At 47.4% G+C, this 17,808-nt stretch overlaps 3 protein-coding genes across 3 annotated transcripts in view; 1 reads left to right on the top strand and 2 right to left on the bottom strand.

Annotated features, from left to right (window-relative positions):
* Positions 1-7,363, top strand: part of LOC131091060 (obscurin-like) — a 28,354-nt gene extending 20,991 nt beyond the window's left edge. The window contains exons 21-27 of the mRNA XM_058036885.1: positions 812-966; positions 2,351-2,448; positions 3,615-3,854; positions 5,089-5,312; positions 5,749-5,824; positions 6,673-6,822; positions 7,186-7,363. Coding sequence (XP_057892868.1) covers positions 812-966; positions 2,351-2,448; positions 3,615-3,854; positions 5,089-5,312; positions 5,749-5,824; positions 6,673-6,822; positions 7,186-7,363 — 1,121 coding nt within the window. The remainder of the gene's footprint in view (positions 1-811; positions 967-2,350; positions 2,449-3,614; positions 3,855-5,088; positions 5,313-5,748; positions 5,825-6,672; positions 6,823-7,185) is intronic.
* Positions 7,364-10,043: 2,680 nt separating this feature from the next.
* LOC131090063 (7-alpha-hydroxycholest-4-en-3-one 12-alpha-hydroxylase) lies at positions 10,044-11,865 on the bottom strand. Its single transcript, XM_058035165.1, has one exon. The coding sequence runs from the start codon at positions 11,848-11,850 to the stop codon at positions 10,321-10,323; it is 1,530 nt and encodes a 509-aa protein (XP_057891148.1). The 5' UTR covers positions 11,851-11,865; the 3' UTR covers positions 10,044-10,320.
* A 1,366-nt stretch (positions 11,866-13,231) lies between these two features.
* Positions 13,232-17,700, bottom strand: ACKR2 (atypical chemokine receptor 2). Its single transcript, XM_058034171.1, has 3 exons — positions 17,547-17,700; positions 16,912-16,969; positions 13,232-15,225 (listed from the first exon to the last, which is right to left on the bottom strand). Exons 1-3 carry the CDS (start codon positions 17,688-17,690, stop codon positions 14,108-14,110), a joined length of 1,320 nt encoding a protein of 439 aa, XP_057890154.1. The 5' UTR covers positions 17,691-17,700; the 3' UTR covers positions 13,232-14,107.
* Between the last annotated feature and the right edge of the window lie 108 nt (positions 17,701-17,808).

Below are 17,808 nucleotides of genomic sequence, written 5' to 3' on the forward strand. Positions count from 1 at the left end.
TATTTTTCTCAATTTCTAATCTCTATCTGCTCCTTCTTGCACAAAGAGCCCCCAGTTCAACCATTACCCTGTAAAATCACTGATACCTTGGGTTTGGGTGGGGAATTGCTGCTTTTCCAATGGTTTGAGGCTCTTTGCCAGATTTTATTTGAATGGAAGGATGGGTTTAATCTCAGGCAGTTGCAGGGAGTTGGGTTCAGCCTTGAGCACAGAGGGCACAGCATCATGTGGGAGGAATGCTGATTAAATGTTTGCTGGGAATTTTCTCCTTCCTAACTTAGTCCCACGAATAATGAGTCCAGAATGCACTTAGAATTCCAGTTCCATGAGAAATCATCTGAGTTTCATAAAAACTGAGTAAAAACCCCCATGCTTCAAACACTGGGTTTGCTGGGATGGTGTTAGTGGATGGTTCTGTCCAGGAATCCTGCACCGCATGGTCTCAACTAGATTTAAGACAGAGCCAACAAGAAAAAAAAAATAAAATTAATTATGTTTTGTTTGGAGTTCTTGATGTATATTTCCAGTAGAGTTTGGTGGCATGAATTAGATAAAGAGAAAAAATACAGGAAAATGTCACCTTTCCTCTGGAACAATATTGGCACAATTTGGAATTATTAGATATGAACCAACTAATTTTAGAAAAGGTAGAGCCCCAAAGTTGGCCAAATTGGTTTCTCTACATTCCCAGCACATAAAGCTGGTGGGGAAAAAAAAACACAACAAAAGCCCAAATCTCTAAAAAACCTCCAAGCCATAGTGACCACCTTAAAATGAATCCTGATTTCTTTTCTCTCTGTTCTTGGTTCAGATGGGGAGTGGACAACTCTTGCTTCTGACATCACTGACTGCTGCTACTATGCCAGAAATCTCCCCCAGGGCTTCATCTACAGCTTCAGGACAGCCTGCAGCAGCAAGGCAGGGATGGGCCCCTACAGTGACCCCTCTGCCAAAGTGGCAATCACTGCCAAGGATCAGATGGGTAAGACCAAACACCAAGAAAACTTTGGGATTTTCCTGCACCAAACCCGCTGCATCTTTTTACTTGTTGACCCAGAGGCAAGAGAAGTGAAACAAGGCCAATTCCACTTGGCTCAGGATTGTTCAGGGCTTTTGCGTCTAAAATTAAATTATTTTCTAATTATTTTCTAGTTCTGGACACAGGGGAATAGGTATAAACATATTAAAAACCTCAAGATAGCAACATCATGTAAATATAAATAATGTGTAACTATATAAAATTTAATATTAAAAATAAATATATATTATTTAATAAAATAATCTATATTAAATTTAATAATAAAATAACAACCTGGGAACTGTAGATTACCTGTTGAAGAGACAGTTTTGATTTGAGATTATGAGGAAATTGGTCTTGTACAAAAAATGTTTTATTGGAGGCATTTATCTACTGATACAGATCTTGCACTGGTGAAAACTCTGGACTTGCTTATATTACAGACTAAATCCTGAATTCAGTAGTTAACTTGTCTATTCTGGAGTCTTCCATTAGGAATTATTGTCCTTCTGTGGTGAATTTTCCAGCTGTATTTTGTCTCTGAAGTATAGAAATCTTGATTTACTATTTTTGTCACCCTTTTTACTACTTTGTACTGCACACATGTTTTTAAAATTAAGAGATCCATGGCCCCACAGCAAACAGATCCTCATGGCAAAGGAAATGTCCCTTCTGTAAAGAGACAGAAGGATGCTCTAGCTGGAATTTCCTCCCAATGGAGAGGATTGCTCTGTAAGAATCAGTTCACAGAGATATTTTTAGCTCACCCCAAGTCCTCTGCTTTCCTTTTTCTCAGGATTTCTTATCATATCTCAGCTCTTCCAACCAGATGCTTTAAAGGGATGCTTTAGCATTTCAGGGAGTGCTTGGACACAACCAAACACCAGAACCAGAGCAACAAGTTCCAGCTGAAATGTCCAACCACAATTTTTCTAATTGCTTCTAATTTCTAATTAGAGTTTCTAATTTCTTGTCAGTTTTTACCATATCCTGAGGATTTGCTGTGTGAGAAAATAAGAATCAGTGGCTAAAAGGTTTGATACCATAGCACACAACAAAGAATCCATCTCATTCCGTCTGCAGTGGCCACATCAGGGAATTTGGGGGTGGACAGAGCAGAATCTGCTACATTCCAATAGCAGTGGGTGCTATATTCCAATACATATTCCATTAGCAGCTGGAACACAGAGTCCCCTGGAGAAAGTTCTGCTTGTTGTTGTTCAGAGATCGCAGGGGAGACTCAGACAGGCTCCAGTTTCCACACAGAGCTGCTTTCCCATGTGAAGCTGTTTTCCCTTTCCCCCTGCAGAGCCTCGTGCTGCCACACAGGAGTCCCCATCAGCTGCCCCTGAGGAAGAGAGTGAAGTGATCTCACCTCCTGAGCCCTTCCCAACCTACCAGACCTACGCCTTCCAAACTGAGATCAAAAGGTAGAGAACCCAACTGAGTTCTTAATGCCCCAGAGGGAAATCCCACATGTGATGGAGCAGCTCTCCTACAAAGAAAGGCTGAGAAAATCGGGGTTGTTCAGCCTGGAGAGGACAAACTTCAGGGTGACCTAACTGCACTTTCCAGTACCTGAAGGGACCGTACAAGAAAGGAGATTTCCATAAGGAGATTTAGGGACAGGACAAGGGGATGGCTTCAAAGTGAATGAGAGTTGGTTTAGATTAGGTATTAGGAAAAAAATTTTTCCCTGTGTGTGGTGGTGTTCGCAGGGGTCTTAGGGTGAGGGAAGAGATGAGGATCTGACTCCATGTTTCAGAAGGTTTGATTTATTGTTTTATGATTTATATTATATTAAAACTATACTAAAAGAATAGCAGAAAGGATTTCATCACAAGGCTAGCTAAGAATAGAAAAGGAATGATAACAAAGGCTTGTGACTGACTGAGACAGTCCAGACAGCTGGACTGTGATTGGCCATTAATTAAAAACAACCACATGAGCCCAATCACAGATGCACCTGTTGCATTCCACAGCAGCAGATAACCATTGTTTACATTTTGTTCCTGAGGCCTCTCAGATTCTCAGGATAAAACATCCTAAGGAAAGGATTTTTCATAAAACATGTCTGTGACACCTGTGAGGGTGGGGAGGCCCTGGCACAGGCTGTGGCTGCCTTGTCCCTGGAAGTGCTCAAGGCCAGGCTGTTTTACACCCTTAATGTAAAAAAATACTTCTTCCTGATATCTAGTCTAAATCAACCCTCCTTTAGTTTAATGCCATCTCCCCTTTTCCTGTCACAACAGATGTGCTGGGCAGGGGGCAGCCAATTGATTTATCATTAAATGAGCCCAGGGCTAACAATATTTCTTGTCCTTGCTGCACCAATCTTTGCAGACACAGAAAGACACTGATTTCTGTTGGCAACAGGGGTAGTTCTCTTGCTCTCTCCTTTCTCTCCAGAGGAGTTAAGCTCTCACTCCTGTAATTTAAAGTGACTGTACAGAATAAAGACACAGGAGGATGTGCAAACTGTGACAGTAGATGCAATAACTCCCCGCCAGGCACAGATGAAAAGCACAGCACGGGATCCTGGTGGTTTTAAAGAACAGGAGAGAAGCTAAACGTGCCTTTGTGTTCTTTGCACCAGGGGCCGGTTCAGCATCGTCCGGCAGTGCCGGGAGAAGGTGAGCGGCAAGACTCTGGCTGCTAAAATCATCCCTTACTGGCAAGAGGACAAGCAGGCTGTGCTGCTGGAGTACCAGGTGCTCAGGAAGCTCCACCACACCAACATAGCCCAGCTGAAGGGTGCCTATGTCAGCCCCAGGCATCTGGTGCTGATCCAGGAGATGTGTGTGGGGCCAGAGCTGCTCCACTCCTTGGCACTACGGTAAGAACATGAGGGAAGAGCTTTCCAGTCAGGGCTGCTGTTGGGAGGAAGATACCTGTTGGTTCCTCCTGACAAACTGGATCATCCCTCTCCATCTCCTCCTCTGTGCTGTCACTGTGCACAGGATTTGTAAAGTGTTTGTTCTGCATCTTCTTGTCAGATTAAAAAATTACTTGAATTTCCTAGAGAGGTACAATTCAGGGCCACTCAGCGGAGATGCTGAAAGCAGCTTACAGTGGTTGATATGAAACTATTGATGCCTTGTGCAGGCTGCCCTAGAACAGAGACTGGGCAGAGCTAAAGAATAAAGCAGGGATTTATTCAAAGGATCTCCTCCATGGATGCACCTTGGGCAGCACCAGAGCCCAGCCAGGGCTGCACCCAAGATGAACCAAAATGGCCCCAAAATGCACGAGCGCTCCCGGGGTCTCTCCCTGGGATCAGCTCTGCTCCATTTGCACCTTGCAGTTCATTGTCCCATTCCAGCTGTAGCCCAGGCAGTCCCACCCTGCTTGTTTTTCTCTCTCCAGCCCACGGTGTTTGTGCTCCTGGGCTGAGATTTGGATCATTTGTCCTTGGTGCCCAGCTGGAGCAGGAATTGTTTTGTCTCCCTGCTCTGTGCATAGAGCTCACCATGCCCTGATGTGAAGCTCAGACCCACACACTAAAGCAGCACAGAATGTGAAAAATACAAAAGTTAAACCTGAGGCATCACTGTCTCCCATAATGTGATACATGAAAGGTTTCCTTACACCAACACCTGTTAACCCCAACACCATGACATGGAGGTTATTGAGGGTCAGGAAGATTCATTGTGGCACAAAATGGATCTGCTGAAATCCTGTGATTAAAAAAGAGGGAATTGTGAGCATCAATTCAGAGATCAATTAAGATATCCATGGCCCCACAGCAAACATATCCTCATGACAAAGGAAATGTCCCTTCTGTAAAGAAACAGAAGGATGCTCTAGTTGGAATTCCCTCCCAATGGAGAGGAGGAAAAATCTGCTTTCTCTCTTTCAACTCTACAACATCCTGTTTTTGCATCTGTAAACCTGACTCACAGGATGGACCAGCCTCTCCACACAGAGCTGATTTGCTAGAGTTGTTTCTTCTTGACTCTCAAGGGTCTGATGGGATCAGACACCTAGGGGAGGGTGACAGTGGGTGTAGAAAGGCATTTCTGGGCATGCAGACAGGACACCTGTGTTTTCTATCCCCTTTCTCTCACCAGGACATCATACTCAGAGGTGGAGGTCCGAGACTACCTGTGGCAGATCCTCAGTGCCACTGAGTACCTCCATGCACACAACATCCTGCACCTGGACCTCAGGTCTGAGAACATGATCATCACCGAGCCCAACCTGCTGAAACTCCTGGATTTTGGCAATGCACAGTTCTACACACCAGACAAATTTATTACCATGGATAAATGCTCGGACTATGTGGAGACCATGGGTGAGTAGAGCTCAGTGACAGCAACCTGGGGCTTATCTGGAATCTGTGATAAACAGAAAGACACAAACATTGGTCAGGGCAGCAGGTGGACTCAGCAAGAAAAGCCTTCTAGCAGCTGCTCTCCAGTGACAGTGCGAGTCTGTGGGAGCAGTAAATGGTGACAGATGTCCCACTATCAGCTCACAGCAATGCCACCCTGGCTGGCACCCGTGTGTCCATTTATCCAGGGATAAAGCATTGCTGCCATCTGCCCAGAGGTTCTCATGGTTTCACTGCAATCAGCATCCATGTGGAAGCTCCTCAACCAGCTCCCTGTCCTGGGAAATGCCTCTTCTTCCCTCTTGGGAAGGCAGCAAAGCATGAGAGTATCCACTGCCTTTGTGCTGCTCTCAGTGTGTTGGAGAGGAGCTTGCCTCACACAAGTTTACTTTTCCAGCTCCAGAACTGCTGACAGAGCAAGGAGCCCTTCCCCAGACTGATATTTGGTCCATTGGAATCACAGCCTTCATCATGTGAGTCCATTGATTGCTGTGCTGTTATTGGCTTTAAAATTACAGTTTCAGTTTTTAAATCACAGCCTTCATCATGTGAGTCAGTTGATTGTTCCCTACCCTGTGAGTGGCTTTAAAATCACAGTTTCATAGAGTTAATCTCAGCTGTGCCCCTCCTTTGGCAATGCCATGGAAAGCTGGGGGATGGAGGGGATGGATGGGCAACCTGTGCCAGGGCCTCACAGGGAAGAATTTCTTCTCAATATCTAATCTAAAGTTCTTTTCTTCTAATTTAAAACTGTTCATCCTTGTTCTGCCACTACAAGCCCTTATCCAAGGTCCATCTTGGAGGCTCTCTTGGAGCCTCTTTAGGCACTGGAATGGGCTCTGAGGTCTCCCTGAAGCCTTCTCCAGGATGAACAATCCCAATTCTCTCAGTTTTTTTCCAAAGAAGAGGTGCCCCATCTTTCTGCTAACCTCAGTGGCCTCCTCTGGACTCGCTCCAACAGCTCCACATCCTCCTCATGCGGCCACCCTAGAAAATAAACTACTCAAACTCTAATTAACTCTAATAGTTTATAAAAACATTGGTCTTGTAAGCCAAAGATTGAAGACTAAACCCCTTCTTAGAGTTACCCCACCACCCTATCTCAGGAAGAAAAGATTCAAACCCTCATCTCCAACTCTCAAAGCTGGCATTTTTAACTAAACTACTTCCTGACCCTTCCACTAAAGACCCGAATCGCCCCCTGAGACAGCCCCCACACCAGCTCCAACACCACAAATAAAGTCAACAACAATCCTCAATTTTGTCAGCTGCTGGGAGATGGACGCGGCTTCATGTTTTCAATTCCCTCCTCCTGGGGCAGGTTGAGTGCCAACTACCCCATCAGCTCGGATGTGCCCTGTGAGTTCCTGAGAACAGCCAGGAAGGGGAAGCTGAAGCTGGCGCGGTGCTACGCGGGCCTGTCCGGGGGAGCAGTGTCCTTCCTGCAGAGCACTCTGTGTGCAAACCCTTGGTAAGAGGCTGCCTGTGCTCCCAGCACGTCCTGGGTGTTGCCCCTTCTCTCTATTTGCGAGGATTCTCCTGTCATGGATATATTTTCTGAAAAATCCTTTGCTAGGATTTGTTTCTCCAGAGAGTCTGAGCCAGCTGAATGTGATTGGCCATTAATTAAAAACAACCACACGAGACCAATCAAAGATGCACCTGTTGCATTCCACAGCAGCAGATAATCATTGGTTACATTTCGTTTCTGAGGCCTCTCAACTTCTTAGGAGAAAAATCCTCTCAAAATGATTTTTCATAAAATATGTCCATGACAGCCTCCCCGTGCACCACAGACCCCCCAAGACTGACTCCTCACCTCTGTCTGTCCTAGGGGAAGGCCCTCAGCCTCCGAGTGCCTCCAGAGCCCCTGGCTGCAGGAGACAGGTCTGGACAACAGGCAGCAGGCACTGGTCACCTTCCCCACCACCAAACTGAGGAATTTCCTCATGGAACGGGAAAAGAAGAGGGGCCTGCTCTGCTCCAAGTATGGCCTCATGATTGCACAGTGACGTGGATGTGGTGACAGATGGGAATCACCTCCCTGTGCCCTCCTGCACCGGGTGTTTGGTACCAAACCCTCCTACCAACCACACTGTGTTCTGTCCGTGTGTCCTTCCTGCCACAAGCTGTTTCTGTGACTTGTGGGGGGCAATGGGACACTGGACAGTGAAGGCAGCAAACCCAACAGTGACCTTGTAATGTGCAGATTTTGTACCACTAAGAGACTTTGCCAGTTTGAAGCTGAGCTGCTCTTCCCTGGGGAGCAGGGACACATCCACTGGGAGATGTGGCAGCAGTGTCCCTGGCAAAGGCTGAGTGTTTTAATTCTTTTTAAAAATCCTGAAATGTCACGTTCCTCTTTGACCTTCACACCCTGCTTTCCTCTGCAAAGGATGGTGTTGGCTGTGTCATTGCTTTGTACTCATAACTTCAGTGTTCCTTTGAGTTTCTCTGCAGTGATTGATGTATCCCTCAATTTCCCATATGAGCAGCAGAAAGAGGCTTTCTCAGAGCTGTGTCTGGCTGTGTTTAGAGGAAGGAGAACAGGAAAATAGCTCCTAATGCCTTAAAGTTCAATACTAAAAGTGAGGCTGTTTATCCAGGGATGCTCTTTCCCAACAAGTTTAACCCATATTGTTCCAAACCTGAAAGATGGAGCATCATGACTCCTTCCCTTGCTGAGCATGCAAACCAGGAATTGTGATTGAGAGCAAAGGAGCTTTCCCCGTGCTGTGGAGAGCAGGCACCAACTCAATAGATTGTAAAATTTGGAATGCTGAAGTGCTAGAGGAGAGAAACCCAAGGGCTTAGGGCCAGACTCCATTCTCAGTTCTCTGGGAGGAGAGCCGAGTTAGACAAGACAGACACTGCAATGAGGGCTGCCCCCCCAAAAAACCTTTCAGGACTCTGGATCCTGTCCAATTTAACTTCTCTCACAAATCCAGTCAGGTTTTTGTTGGCACAGGCTGGTTCTTTGCTCTTGCTGGTGCACTTTGGGATGGAAAGGTCAGTGCCAGGGAAAAACCTATCTAAACATAAAAAACATAATTATAGATTAACTCACTTGGAGTTTTCATGCTCTTCCATATATGAATTATTTTCTTTCTTGCTTCTCACAATTGCATGCATTTGAGCATGTCTGAGCTCTTTTATAGACTCAACACTGTTTGGTTAAATAAACCATTCTGACAAGCAAATAAAGCCACATTTTTCTGCTGAATCATTGTTGTTACTTTTACATTCCTTCCTCAATCCCAATCCACATTTGTGCAGCACACATCCCTCAACTCTGACCTGGGCTCTTTGTGATAACCTGCATACCCTGTATTAGCTAGGAACCCCTTCCATGCAGGACATCCACATGAAAAATCCTTTTCTAGAGCTTTGGAAGGAGGACATCACCTCGGCAGGATGTGATGATGGCTCTGAGCTGCCAAGCTACCCCAGGGAATTCCTGGGCATGGTTTGGAGCTTACATTGACCAGAATGTGAAAAGGGCTTCAGATGGATGACAAAAAAATAGGTAAGAGCTGCAGCTGGAGCATGGAAGGAGTGAAAAGGTGCTGGAATTGCTAATGGAAATATCAGCAGTTGCAGTCAAGCCTTGCAGGTAGTTTTTTTCCTTGGTCCTGCCACAACTGCTTGATAGTTTCTGCCTGAATTTCCACCACATCCATGAGGTCAGGGCTACTGACCAGTCTGGCAGGCTGGGATAGTTTGCCCTTAACATGCAGTTACAACATCATGTAACATCATGACCTTTGCAGGACAAAGCAGAATCTGGATCTGATGTTTGGACACATGTGAAAATGTTTGAGTTTCATTCCTCGACCACAAATAATCTCCACCGTTCAAGGTTAGTGTCAGCATTAAAATCAATCCACTGCTCTCCATGCAGGAGAGGCTTGGGTTTAACCTCTGTAAGGAAGTGGTGAGAGTCCTAATTGTTGAAGGGTGATAAAGCACAGCAGAGCTTGTAGAGCAAAGTTTTATTCTGCACTGATTCAGCAGATAAAAAATATGTTTGAGGGCTGTAAGATCACAGTGGCTGTAGCCCATAAGGGATTGAGGTTGCTCTGTTTGGAGGCCTCATCAGATACAAGGGAGCATAAACAAGACAAAATTTCCCCAAGGACATTTTTACATCTCTGGAGAGGATATCTGCTGCTCTCTGACCTTTCAGGAGTTCACCACAAGCTGATGCCATCCTGCCAATGATACCTCATGTGGAAAATAAATTAGCCGGTGCAGGGTGTGACCAGACAAGTCTAGGGACCAGTCAGTCACCTATTTGCCCCCAACCAGCCCTTTTCATCCCCTTACATCTCAATTTTTCTTCCCTAAATCACCCAAATCCCTCTTTTATCCCTCTTTGGTTCCTCCCCCAAACACTCTATTATGTAAATGCTCTTTTCCTACACAGCATAGATACCTCCCCTGCCTTGACACAATCTCCCTTATCCCAGGTGCTGATCCAGAGAGCTGATGACACATCTCCATGGGAGTCATGCTGGCACCATGGGGCTGATGCTCTGCTGGGGCAGCCCTGGGAGGAACCTGGACAAAACCCTTATTCCTTGGAAGCCCTGAATTTGAGTTCCCACCTGCCACTCTGACCCTGTGCTCCTCCTGGCTTTCAGTGGGCTGATAGTCCCCAGGATGGGGCTGGGAGTAGCCTGGCAGGGCACATTTTGTCTCTCTGTGCAGATTACCCTCTTCTATCCCAAAACCAACACAACAAGCAGCAGATCACCCTCTTCTGTCCCATAAACAACACAACAAGCAGTTGCTACCTCCTCCTCCACCAACACAAGAAGGAGGAGGAGGAGGTAGCAACAAAAGCCATGACAAACATTAAGCAAACAAGACCATATCAGTGTTGGCACTGCACAGATCTGATAACCATGAGATCAGACAATTTGTCCCATAGGTGACAGCAGAACAAACACCACCAGGAGTGCCCAGGTCAGCAGCGTGGCCGGTGTCTGAAGCGAACGTCGCGGACAGGCTGCATGGTCCCGAAGCCCCAGCGGCTGATGTCTATGGCTGGGATCTCCTCCTCCCCATCAACCAGCTCCAGGTCAAAGTGACTCAGCATCAAGAACACAAACAATTTCATTTCAGCAGTAGCAAAGAAGCGGCCGGGACAGGTGGAAACTCCTGCCCCCCAAGGCATGCTGACAAATTTTAGCTTTTTCCCGTTTCTGTAGAAATCTTTCCTGGTGCCGTCTGGGTGTACAAAACGGTCATACTTAAATTTGTGAGGCTCCTTGTGGATTTCTGGGTTCATCTGCACGGAGATGTATGGGAACAGAGCCACCCTGTCCCCCCTGCGGAGGGTGAGCTCTGTCCCAGTGCTTGTCCTCAGGGAGGTGTCCTCGAGCACAGCTCTGACCAGTATTGGGGCTGCCACCAGCCTCAGGGTCTCCTCCAGAGCACTGTCCAGCAGAGGGGTCTGGTTCAGCATGTCCCTGGTGACAGTAACTGGGGGGCTCCCTGCCTTCACTTCCTGCCCACTCTCCTTCAAAACTTTATCCACCTCACCTCTCACAGCCTTCAGAGCCTCTGGATGCTTCAGCAGATACAAGAGGAGCCAGAAGGCAGTCGGGCCCGTGTTGCCTTGGGATGCCCAGAGGAGCATGAACATGAAACGCTCCCGCATGTACTCGGGGACACCGTTTTCTGCCAGAAGTTTCTCTTGATCACTTATCCAGCCACTGATATTGTCCTTCTGCCAGACATTCTTCACAGACAGCACGTTCCAGAAGTGTCTCTTCAGCCTCTCAGCCTCTCTTTTGTCCTTGGGAGGCAGCAGAGCATAGGCCAGGCGAGGGAAGAGGCGGTCGTACTTACGGAACTCCTGGAAGAGCTGGTTGGAGTGGAGGCGATCCTGCTCTTCAGCTTTCTCCTGGCTCCCTGCCCCTCGGGGTGGCTCAGTGCCATACAGAGCCAGATACCCAGCTCTGAAGACAATGTTGTAGCAGTAGTGGAAGAGGTTTTCCTCCTGCCACACTCTCTTCTCTCCTGAGCTCAGGTTGAAAAGCAGCAGCTTCCGAAAGCTCTCCATGGTGGCTTGTGTGAGGACAGTGAGGCCATCTCCCATCAGGTGCTTTATGCTTGATGTATGAACTATGCTATGAGTGGCTTCGATGGGTTTGTAGCCAAAAACCCGCACGACCAGCTGAGTGGCACTAGTCCTAAAGTCCAGTTTAGATCGTGATTCCTTCACAATGGTGCCAAAGGAGAAGGGATCCATCACAAAGGTGAAGTAATAACCACCGATCAGCACCGTGAAAACATCCCCGTGTTTGCTCTGCATCCTTTTGAGAAACTCTGAGCTGTCCTTTCTGAATTCCAGCAGATGGCCCAGCCAGGGAATGGTACCTTTGTCCAGGGGTGGCTCATTGGGTCTCTGTCTCCGAAAGACGCCCAGGACATAGAGCCCACCGAGCAGTGATGACACCAAGGTGCAGAGGAGAACCACCCAGAGCACCATGAGAGCTTTGTGCCGTCCGGGAGCTGGGACTAGAGGGAGGCTGGGGCAGGAATGAGCATTTTATCCCCACCCAGCAGCTGACAGGCAGATGCAGAGCTGGCAGCCTGTGTCCTCATTGGCTGTCAGTGTTTGCCTTGCCCCTGCTCAGTGCTCTGCTCGAGGTGAACTCGTCCCTGGATGAACAGAGGTTTTTAAGGTGGAAGGTATGTTGGAATCCCGTTGGAGTACCCATGCTGTATTGGGGGGATGGGTTTTGGCATGAGGCAAATTCCCTTCTCTAGGCTGCATGGAGCCCAGATTTTGTAAGGAAAATGTTCAGAGAATCCCACTCTGTGATCTTTGCCTTTAAGACCAGGCTATGGACATTCACTGAAAAAATGAAACCAAGAGTGGGTGTTGGAAATGCTACTGGAAATGAGCACAGGACCGAGGGGAGGGGGTCACAGCTGAGCTGATTTAGTCTCAAAAGCCAAGAGAAGGAAAAGTCTCTGACATTTTGGTGATCTCCACAGCACATGGTGTCCCAGGAGGGCTTTGCCAATGAACAGTGCAAGTGCTACTGCTCTGTCAGAGTGCCAAGCAAAGCAGCTGAGCTGCCCCACGAGTGAGGAGAGCTTGAGCCACTGCATTTGCTTGGCACCAGAGGAGTGCAGAGTTTCCAGATGCTCCATCCAGCCCCTGGCTGGGGAGCAGTGCCCATAGGGACCACAGCACTTCTGCTTTACCCACTTTCCCTTCTTTCCCTTTTGTTACCTCTCTCCAAATGGGGTTTGGGGACAATGTCAGGGACCCCCTGCCCCCTGGCACTGCTCCCCTGGGTGGTGCCACCCTGATCTACCCAGACTGCCACCACAGCCTGTCCCAGCCCCTGGTGCTTGGACCTCTTCTTGTGCAGGATGGAGAGTGACATTAACTCCCCTCCATTCCTCACCTTTGCTCTTCCCTAGAGCATCCCATCAGAAGTTTTCCACAGTCCCAAGAGTCTTCCTCTGTCTGGGATCACAATCTTCATTTTTTAGCTTCCCAGCTGCTCTCCCTTCTGTCCCTTTCCACGTTCCTTACAGTGACCTGACCCGAGGAGTGAAGGCCACATCACAGCATCAGCTAAATATTTATTCTGGCTTTGTTTTTTTAAGGAAAGCTCCCAACCTTAGCATTTTGGAAAAACACTGCAGTAATGTTGGGAAGAAAAATAACAGCAGTGATCAACTCAAAGCCCTTCTCAGTCCCGTAACCTTATGTAGTAATAAAATAAACGTGATGAGTGCTTTCTCTTAAATTAATCATTTTATTTGTAAACTCTAGGCAAGTTCCAGACTTAATAGATTTTCAGGATGAAAAGGGACGATTTAAGGTTCAGGAGCATTTGGGGTAAATAACGCCTTGAAATAAAAGTCAGCAAACTCAGAACCTTGAACTTCAAAGCTGCACTGGGTAATAAGGATTGACCATCAGCCCTCTGTGCTCTGCTGTTCAGGACATGCTCTCACTCTGCTGTGTTTCAAAGCTAATATTTCTCTTACAGGTGGTATCCATGGATCATTTTTATCTTGTCAAACTGCATCTTGGAAGGCAAATACCTTTACCACTGTTCTGCTGAGCCCCCTTTTTATCTCTTTCTGATTGTTACTGGTCTGGACTGTTCTGCTCAAACTGTCTCAAATCAGCTGATGATCAAACTGATCTCTAACCAAGGCTCTGCCCCTTGGGGAGCCACAGTTCCCTGCTCAGCAGGTCCGTGTGCCACAGCTCATCATGACAGAGAACAACTCAGCTCAAAGGTGTCCAGTCCTTCCTGTTTTTCTCCTGGTAGGAAACGAGATTGTCCTGGTTAAATCATCTGGCAGATGGTAAGAGCCAGGAGAAGCAAAGCCATCCCTTGGAAGTCTTTCTGGCCTGATGGATGAGCGTGGAATTCCATCCATGGAAAGCCCATGCCAGGGAGGAGGAGAATCTCTCCTCAAGTTTTAGTTTGCATTTTTTAAGGCACAACATTGAGAAATCTGATCCTTTTTTTGCTACTGCCTCACATACTGCAGATGGGAACTGGGTTTCTTCCACTAGTGCAAATCCAGGACAATTCTTTCGTAATAATTCCACTTGCAACAAAAACAGAATCCCACATGTACTTTTCCAATCCCAGTATGGAAAATCCTCATCTCAAGGCTGTTGCTAGGATGAACTATCTGGTTACACAGTGCTGTGGGCTCACACCAACTCCAGCATGGGCAGGATAGGATGTAAAAAATGTAAATATTTATGATGCATTTGTGATGCTCAACATTTCTATCTCAGCTGCGTATCTGCTGCAAGATGGGCTCGTCTGGGAGTCCTGGATGGAAAAGAAAGCACCTCTCCTGAAAATGGCCTGAGGGATCTTCCACAAATATGCCCTGAAGCGTTTCTTCACAAAAGCATAGAGCAAGGGGTTGAGACAGCAGTGGACAAAGGACAAGCTCTCTGTGACCTGCAGGGCGTAGTCCAGTTTCCTGCTGCTTTCACAGCTCCTGATCACACCGACATCTTGCAGGGAGTGGAGGATGAGCACAACGTTGTAAGGACACCAGAGCACAAAGAAGACCCCCACCAGAGCAAGGACTAAGCAGAGAGCTCTCCTGGAGCCGGGTATCTGGGAGGTGTTGAGCACACAGGCGATGCGGGAGTAGCAGAAGGTCATGAAGAGGAGGGGGAAAAGGAATCCCAGGGTGTTTTGAATCACCCGAAAGACAACTTTCCAAAATAAGTGTTCCTGGCCATAATCCTGGGTGCATATGATGGTTTTGTTGTGAATTTGCCTTGTGCTGGTGAAAAGGCCATCAGGAATGGAGAGAGCTATGGAAAGGACCCACATCACCAACAAGAGGAGGATGGAATTTCTCCACACCGTGGAGCTGTGAGGAGACCAAGCATGAACTATCTGCAGGTACATGTCCAGGCTCATGCAGCTCACAAAGAAGATGCCACTGTAGAAATTGAGAGTGTACATGGCATTCAAGAATGGGCACAAGATGTCCCAGGTGACCCACTGAGAAATGTACAGAGCCCAGAAAGGAAGGGTCAGTAGCAGGAAGAAGTCTGAAACCACCAGGTTCAGCAGATACAGCTCAGTCATCTTCTTTTTCTTCTTGATGTACATGAGGAGGACAGCAAACAGGAGAGCATTCCCAGCCATTCCAACCAGGAAGATGACGGTGTAAAATGATGGCAAGAACACCCTGCTGAAGGAGAGCACCTCCTCTTTGGTGCAAAGGCCATAGAGCCCATAATCCTCCTCATCCAGGTACTCATATGGGTACTCACTTGAATTGGCAGCATCCAGCCACGAGTCTGTGGTGGTTGCTGTCACTCCTGAGCTTGTGTTTGACCAGTGGCTGCCTAGGAGCAAGGAAAAGGGATCAAATATTGTTCCAAGGCAGGAAACAGCCCATCACAGAGGAAATGTGAAACACATGTCTGAAACACACAGATGTTTAGTTCATAGAATCATGGAATGGTTTGGCCTGGAAGGGAACATCAAGATCATCTCGTCCCACCCCCTGCCATGGGCAGAGACACCTTCCACTATCCCAGGTTGCCCCAAGCCCCATCCAGCCTGGCCTTGGACACTTCCAGGGATCCATGGGCGGCCACAGCTTCTCTGGGAACCTGTGCCAGGGCCTCACAGTAAAGAACTTCCTCCTAATATCTGGTCCAAACCCACCCTCTTTCAGTTGGAAGCCATTCCCTCTTGTCCTGTCATTCCATGCTCCTGTAAAAAGCCCCTCTTTGTCTTTCTTGTAGGCTCCATTCAGGTACTGGAATTTCATGGGTTTAAATTTCTGCCATTGTCTGGTGAGTATTTTGTGTTCTGAACAATTTGGCCTTTGCCTAAGCATGGGCATAGCTGTCTACATATACATACAAAAAAAAAATAAAAAAAAAACACAAAACCCAAACCCCAAAATTAATTCTGCTTTCCTTACTCAGACACATAAAACTTAAAAATGAATGAGCCTGGTTTCCTCTGACATAAGTCACTACTTCCTCCTGGCACCACCACAAGCTTTTAGTGAAGTTTCTGCTCCAAATTACAGGAAATCCACCACCACAGCTGACTATGAGCTGCTTATATTCACCTGGGTCACTGCTGAGAAAGCAACATCTCAGTTCTTGGTAAAGAAGAACCTGCCAGCAGCACCTTTATGTCAGTGGGGCTGTTCCCAGAGGGGAAATGCTGAACATCTCCCTGCTCCTGGAGGACACAGAGCCCTCTCCATGCCAACTCTAGGACATGGATTCTGGTAAAAGGCATTAGTAAGTGGAAAATATAGATTTCATAGGATCCCAGAATGGTTTGGGTTGAAGAGACCTTGAAGAACATCTTGTTCCAACCCTCCTGCCCTGGGCAGGGACACCTTCCATTATCCCAGGCTTCTCAAAGACTCATCCAAGGTAAGGGCATGTAGGCACCAGAATCCAGTCCTGAATTTTGGTGAGAGGGAGAGATTCAGCTGGAAGAACATTGCTGGAATCACTTCTGATGAGACAAGGCATGAGACAACCCCTGCAGTGGTCACTCCCTGGAACTGTGGGCGTCACAGATGGCTGCAGCCCAGACTTCAGGAAATGGTGAGTGATTGGGAGCCTCCTGTTTTTGGGATTTTCAAGCAAAAAAGCTGTCACTGAGGAGCCCATTTCACACAGTAGGAGATGGGATTTACCTGGTGCTGTTGGCACTTTGAAGGTTAATGAGGAGTTTCTAAATCAAGGCTAATCTTTTGACAGCAAAACAAAAAACAGTTTTGCAAAAAGTTGTGTCAACACACCTGTACCCTTAGAGCAGATTTTTTTTTCAGCCATGGCCAAAGCTACCCATCTTTTTCCTGGAGCTCATTTTCCAGCAATCCCAAAGAGGCCTGGCTGTGTAGCTCCAGTCTCTCCTCGAGGATCTGTTTGTCCCTGCAGAGATGTGCAGGGTTTAGGGATGGCTCCCTCCCCACACACACCCAGGGAAATGGGTGCCCCTGCACCCCAGAGCTCAGAGTGGGTGTGCAGCTCTAAGGGGTGAAGCTCTGGACATACCTGCTGTGGTCCCATGACTGAAAAGGCTTAAATACCCATTCCAGGCAGTTGCAGGCAGCTGAAAAGCAAAGAAAAATGGGTTTGAGCTGGACTGAAATGTTTTTGTGCTGTCTCAGTTCTTTGGCAAGTGCTGCAGAGCATTTCAGACAGAGCGGTGGGAGAGCAGGGATCTGCCATGGGAAAGAGCCACGAAAAGACTTGTCTGGGAATGATCTTTTAAAAATTTCTTTTCTGTGTCATATTTTGGAGGAAATTCACCCTCAGCTGTGACTGCAGCCCTTTGAGAGGAAACCAAGGCTGCACACTCTGCTGATCACAGCAACACCCGAGACTCATAAACCCCTTCCCCCTCACACCCCCTCTGCCCACACCTGCGCAAACCACTCCCAAAATTTGCATTTGGGGTTTCTCCCAGACCACTGAGATGCCTTTTCTCCCTCTGCCACATCCTTCTCCCTCCACCTCAGCCCAGCACTGGTGCCCACATCCCCACCCCGTACCTCAGAGTGGAAGGGAGGGCTGAGCTCAGTAATTAATCCCAGCCCCAAGCTGGCTACCCCTCAAAAACACAAGAGAGCCTTGCCAGGTTTCTTGTGTGGCCTTGTCTACAAGCAAGAAGCAGAAAAGGCACTTACAGGAGCTTCTTCTCCTCTTTCCATCCTGCCAGAGGCTTGAACCAAGCTTTTAGCAACTTCTTTCGTTCGTGCAAGAGGACGGTCGGGAAATGTGAGCTCAGCATGTCCGCCCTGGTTTTGTTTTGTTTTCCTGCTTTTTATCATTCCTTGGCAGCTGGAAGAATGATCTCCACCCTGTTTGAGCAAAACATCTGCAACAGCTGCCAGGGCTGAGCCCCTGCTCTAAGAATACTTGTGTTTTCCAGGAAATCTAATACTGCAG

This window comes from Melospiza georgiana, chromosome 1 (assembly GCF_028018845.1).
Source record: "Melospiza georgiana isolate bMelGeo1 chromosome 1, bMelGeo1.pri, whole genome shotgun sequence".
In the NCBI taxonomy this organism is placed as follows: Eukaryota; Metazoa; Chordata; class Aves; order Passeriformes; family Passerellidae; genus Melospiza; species Melospiza georgiana.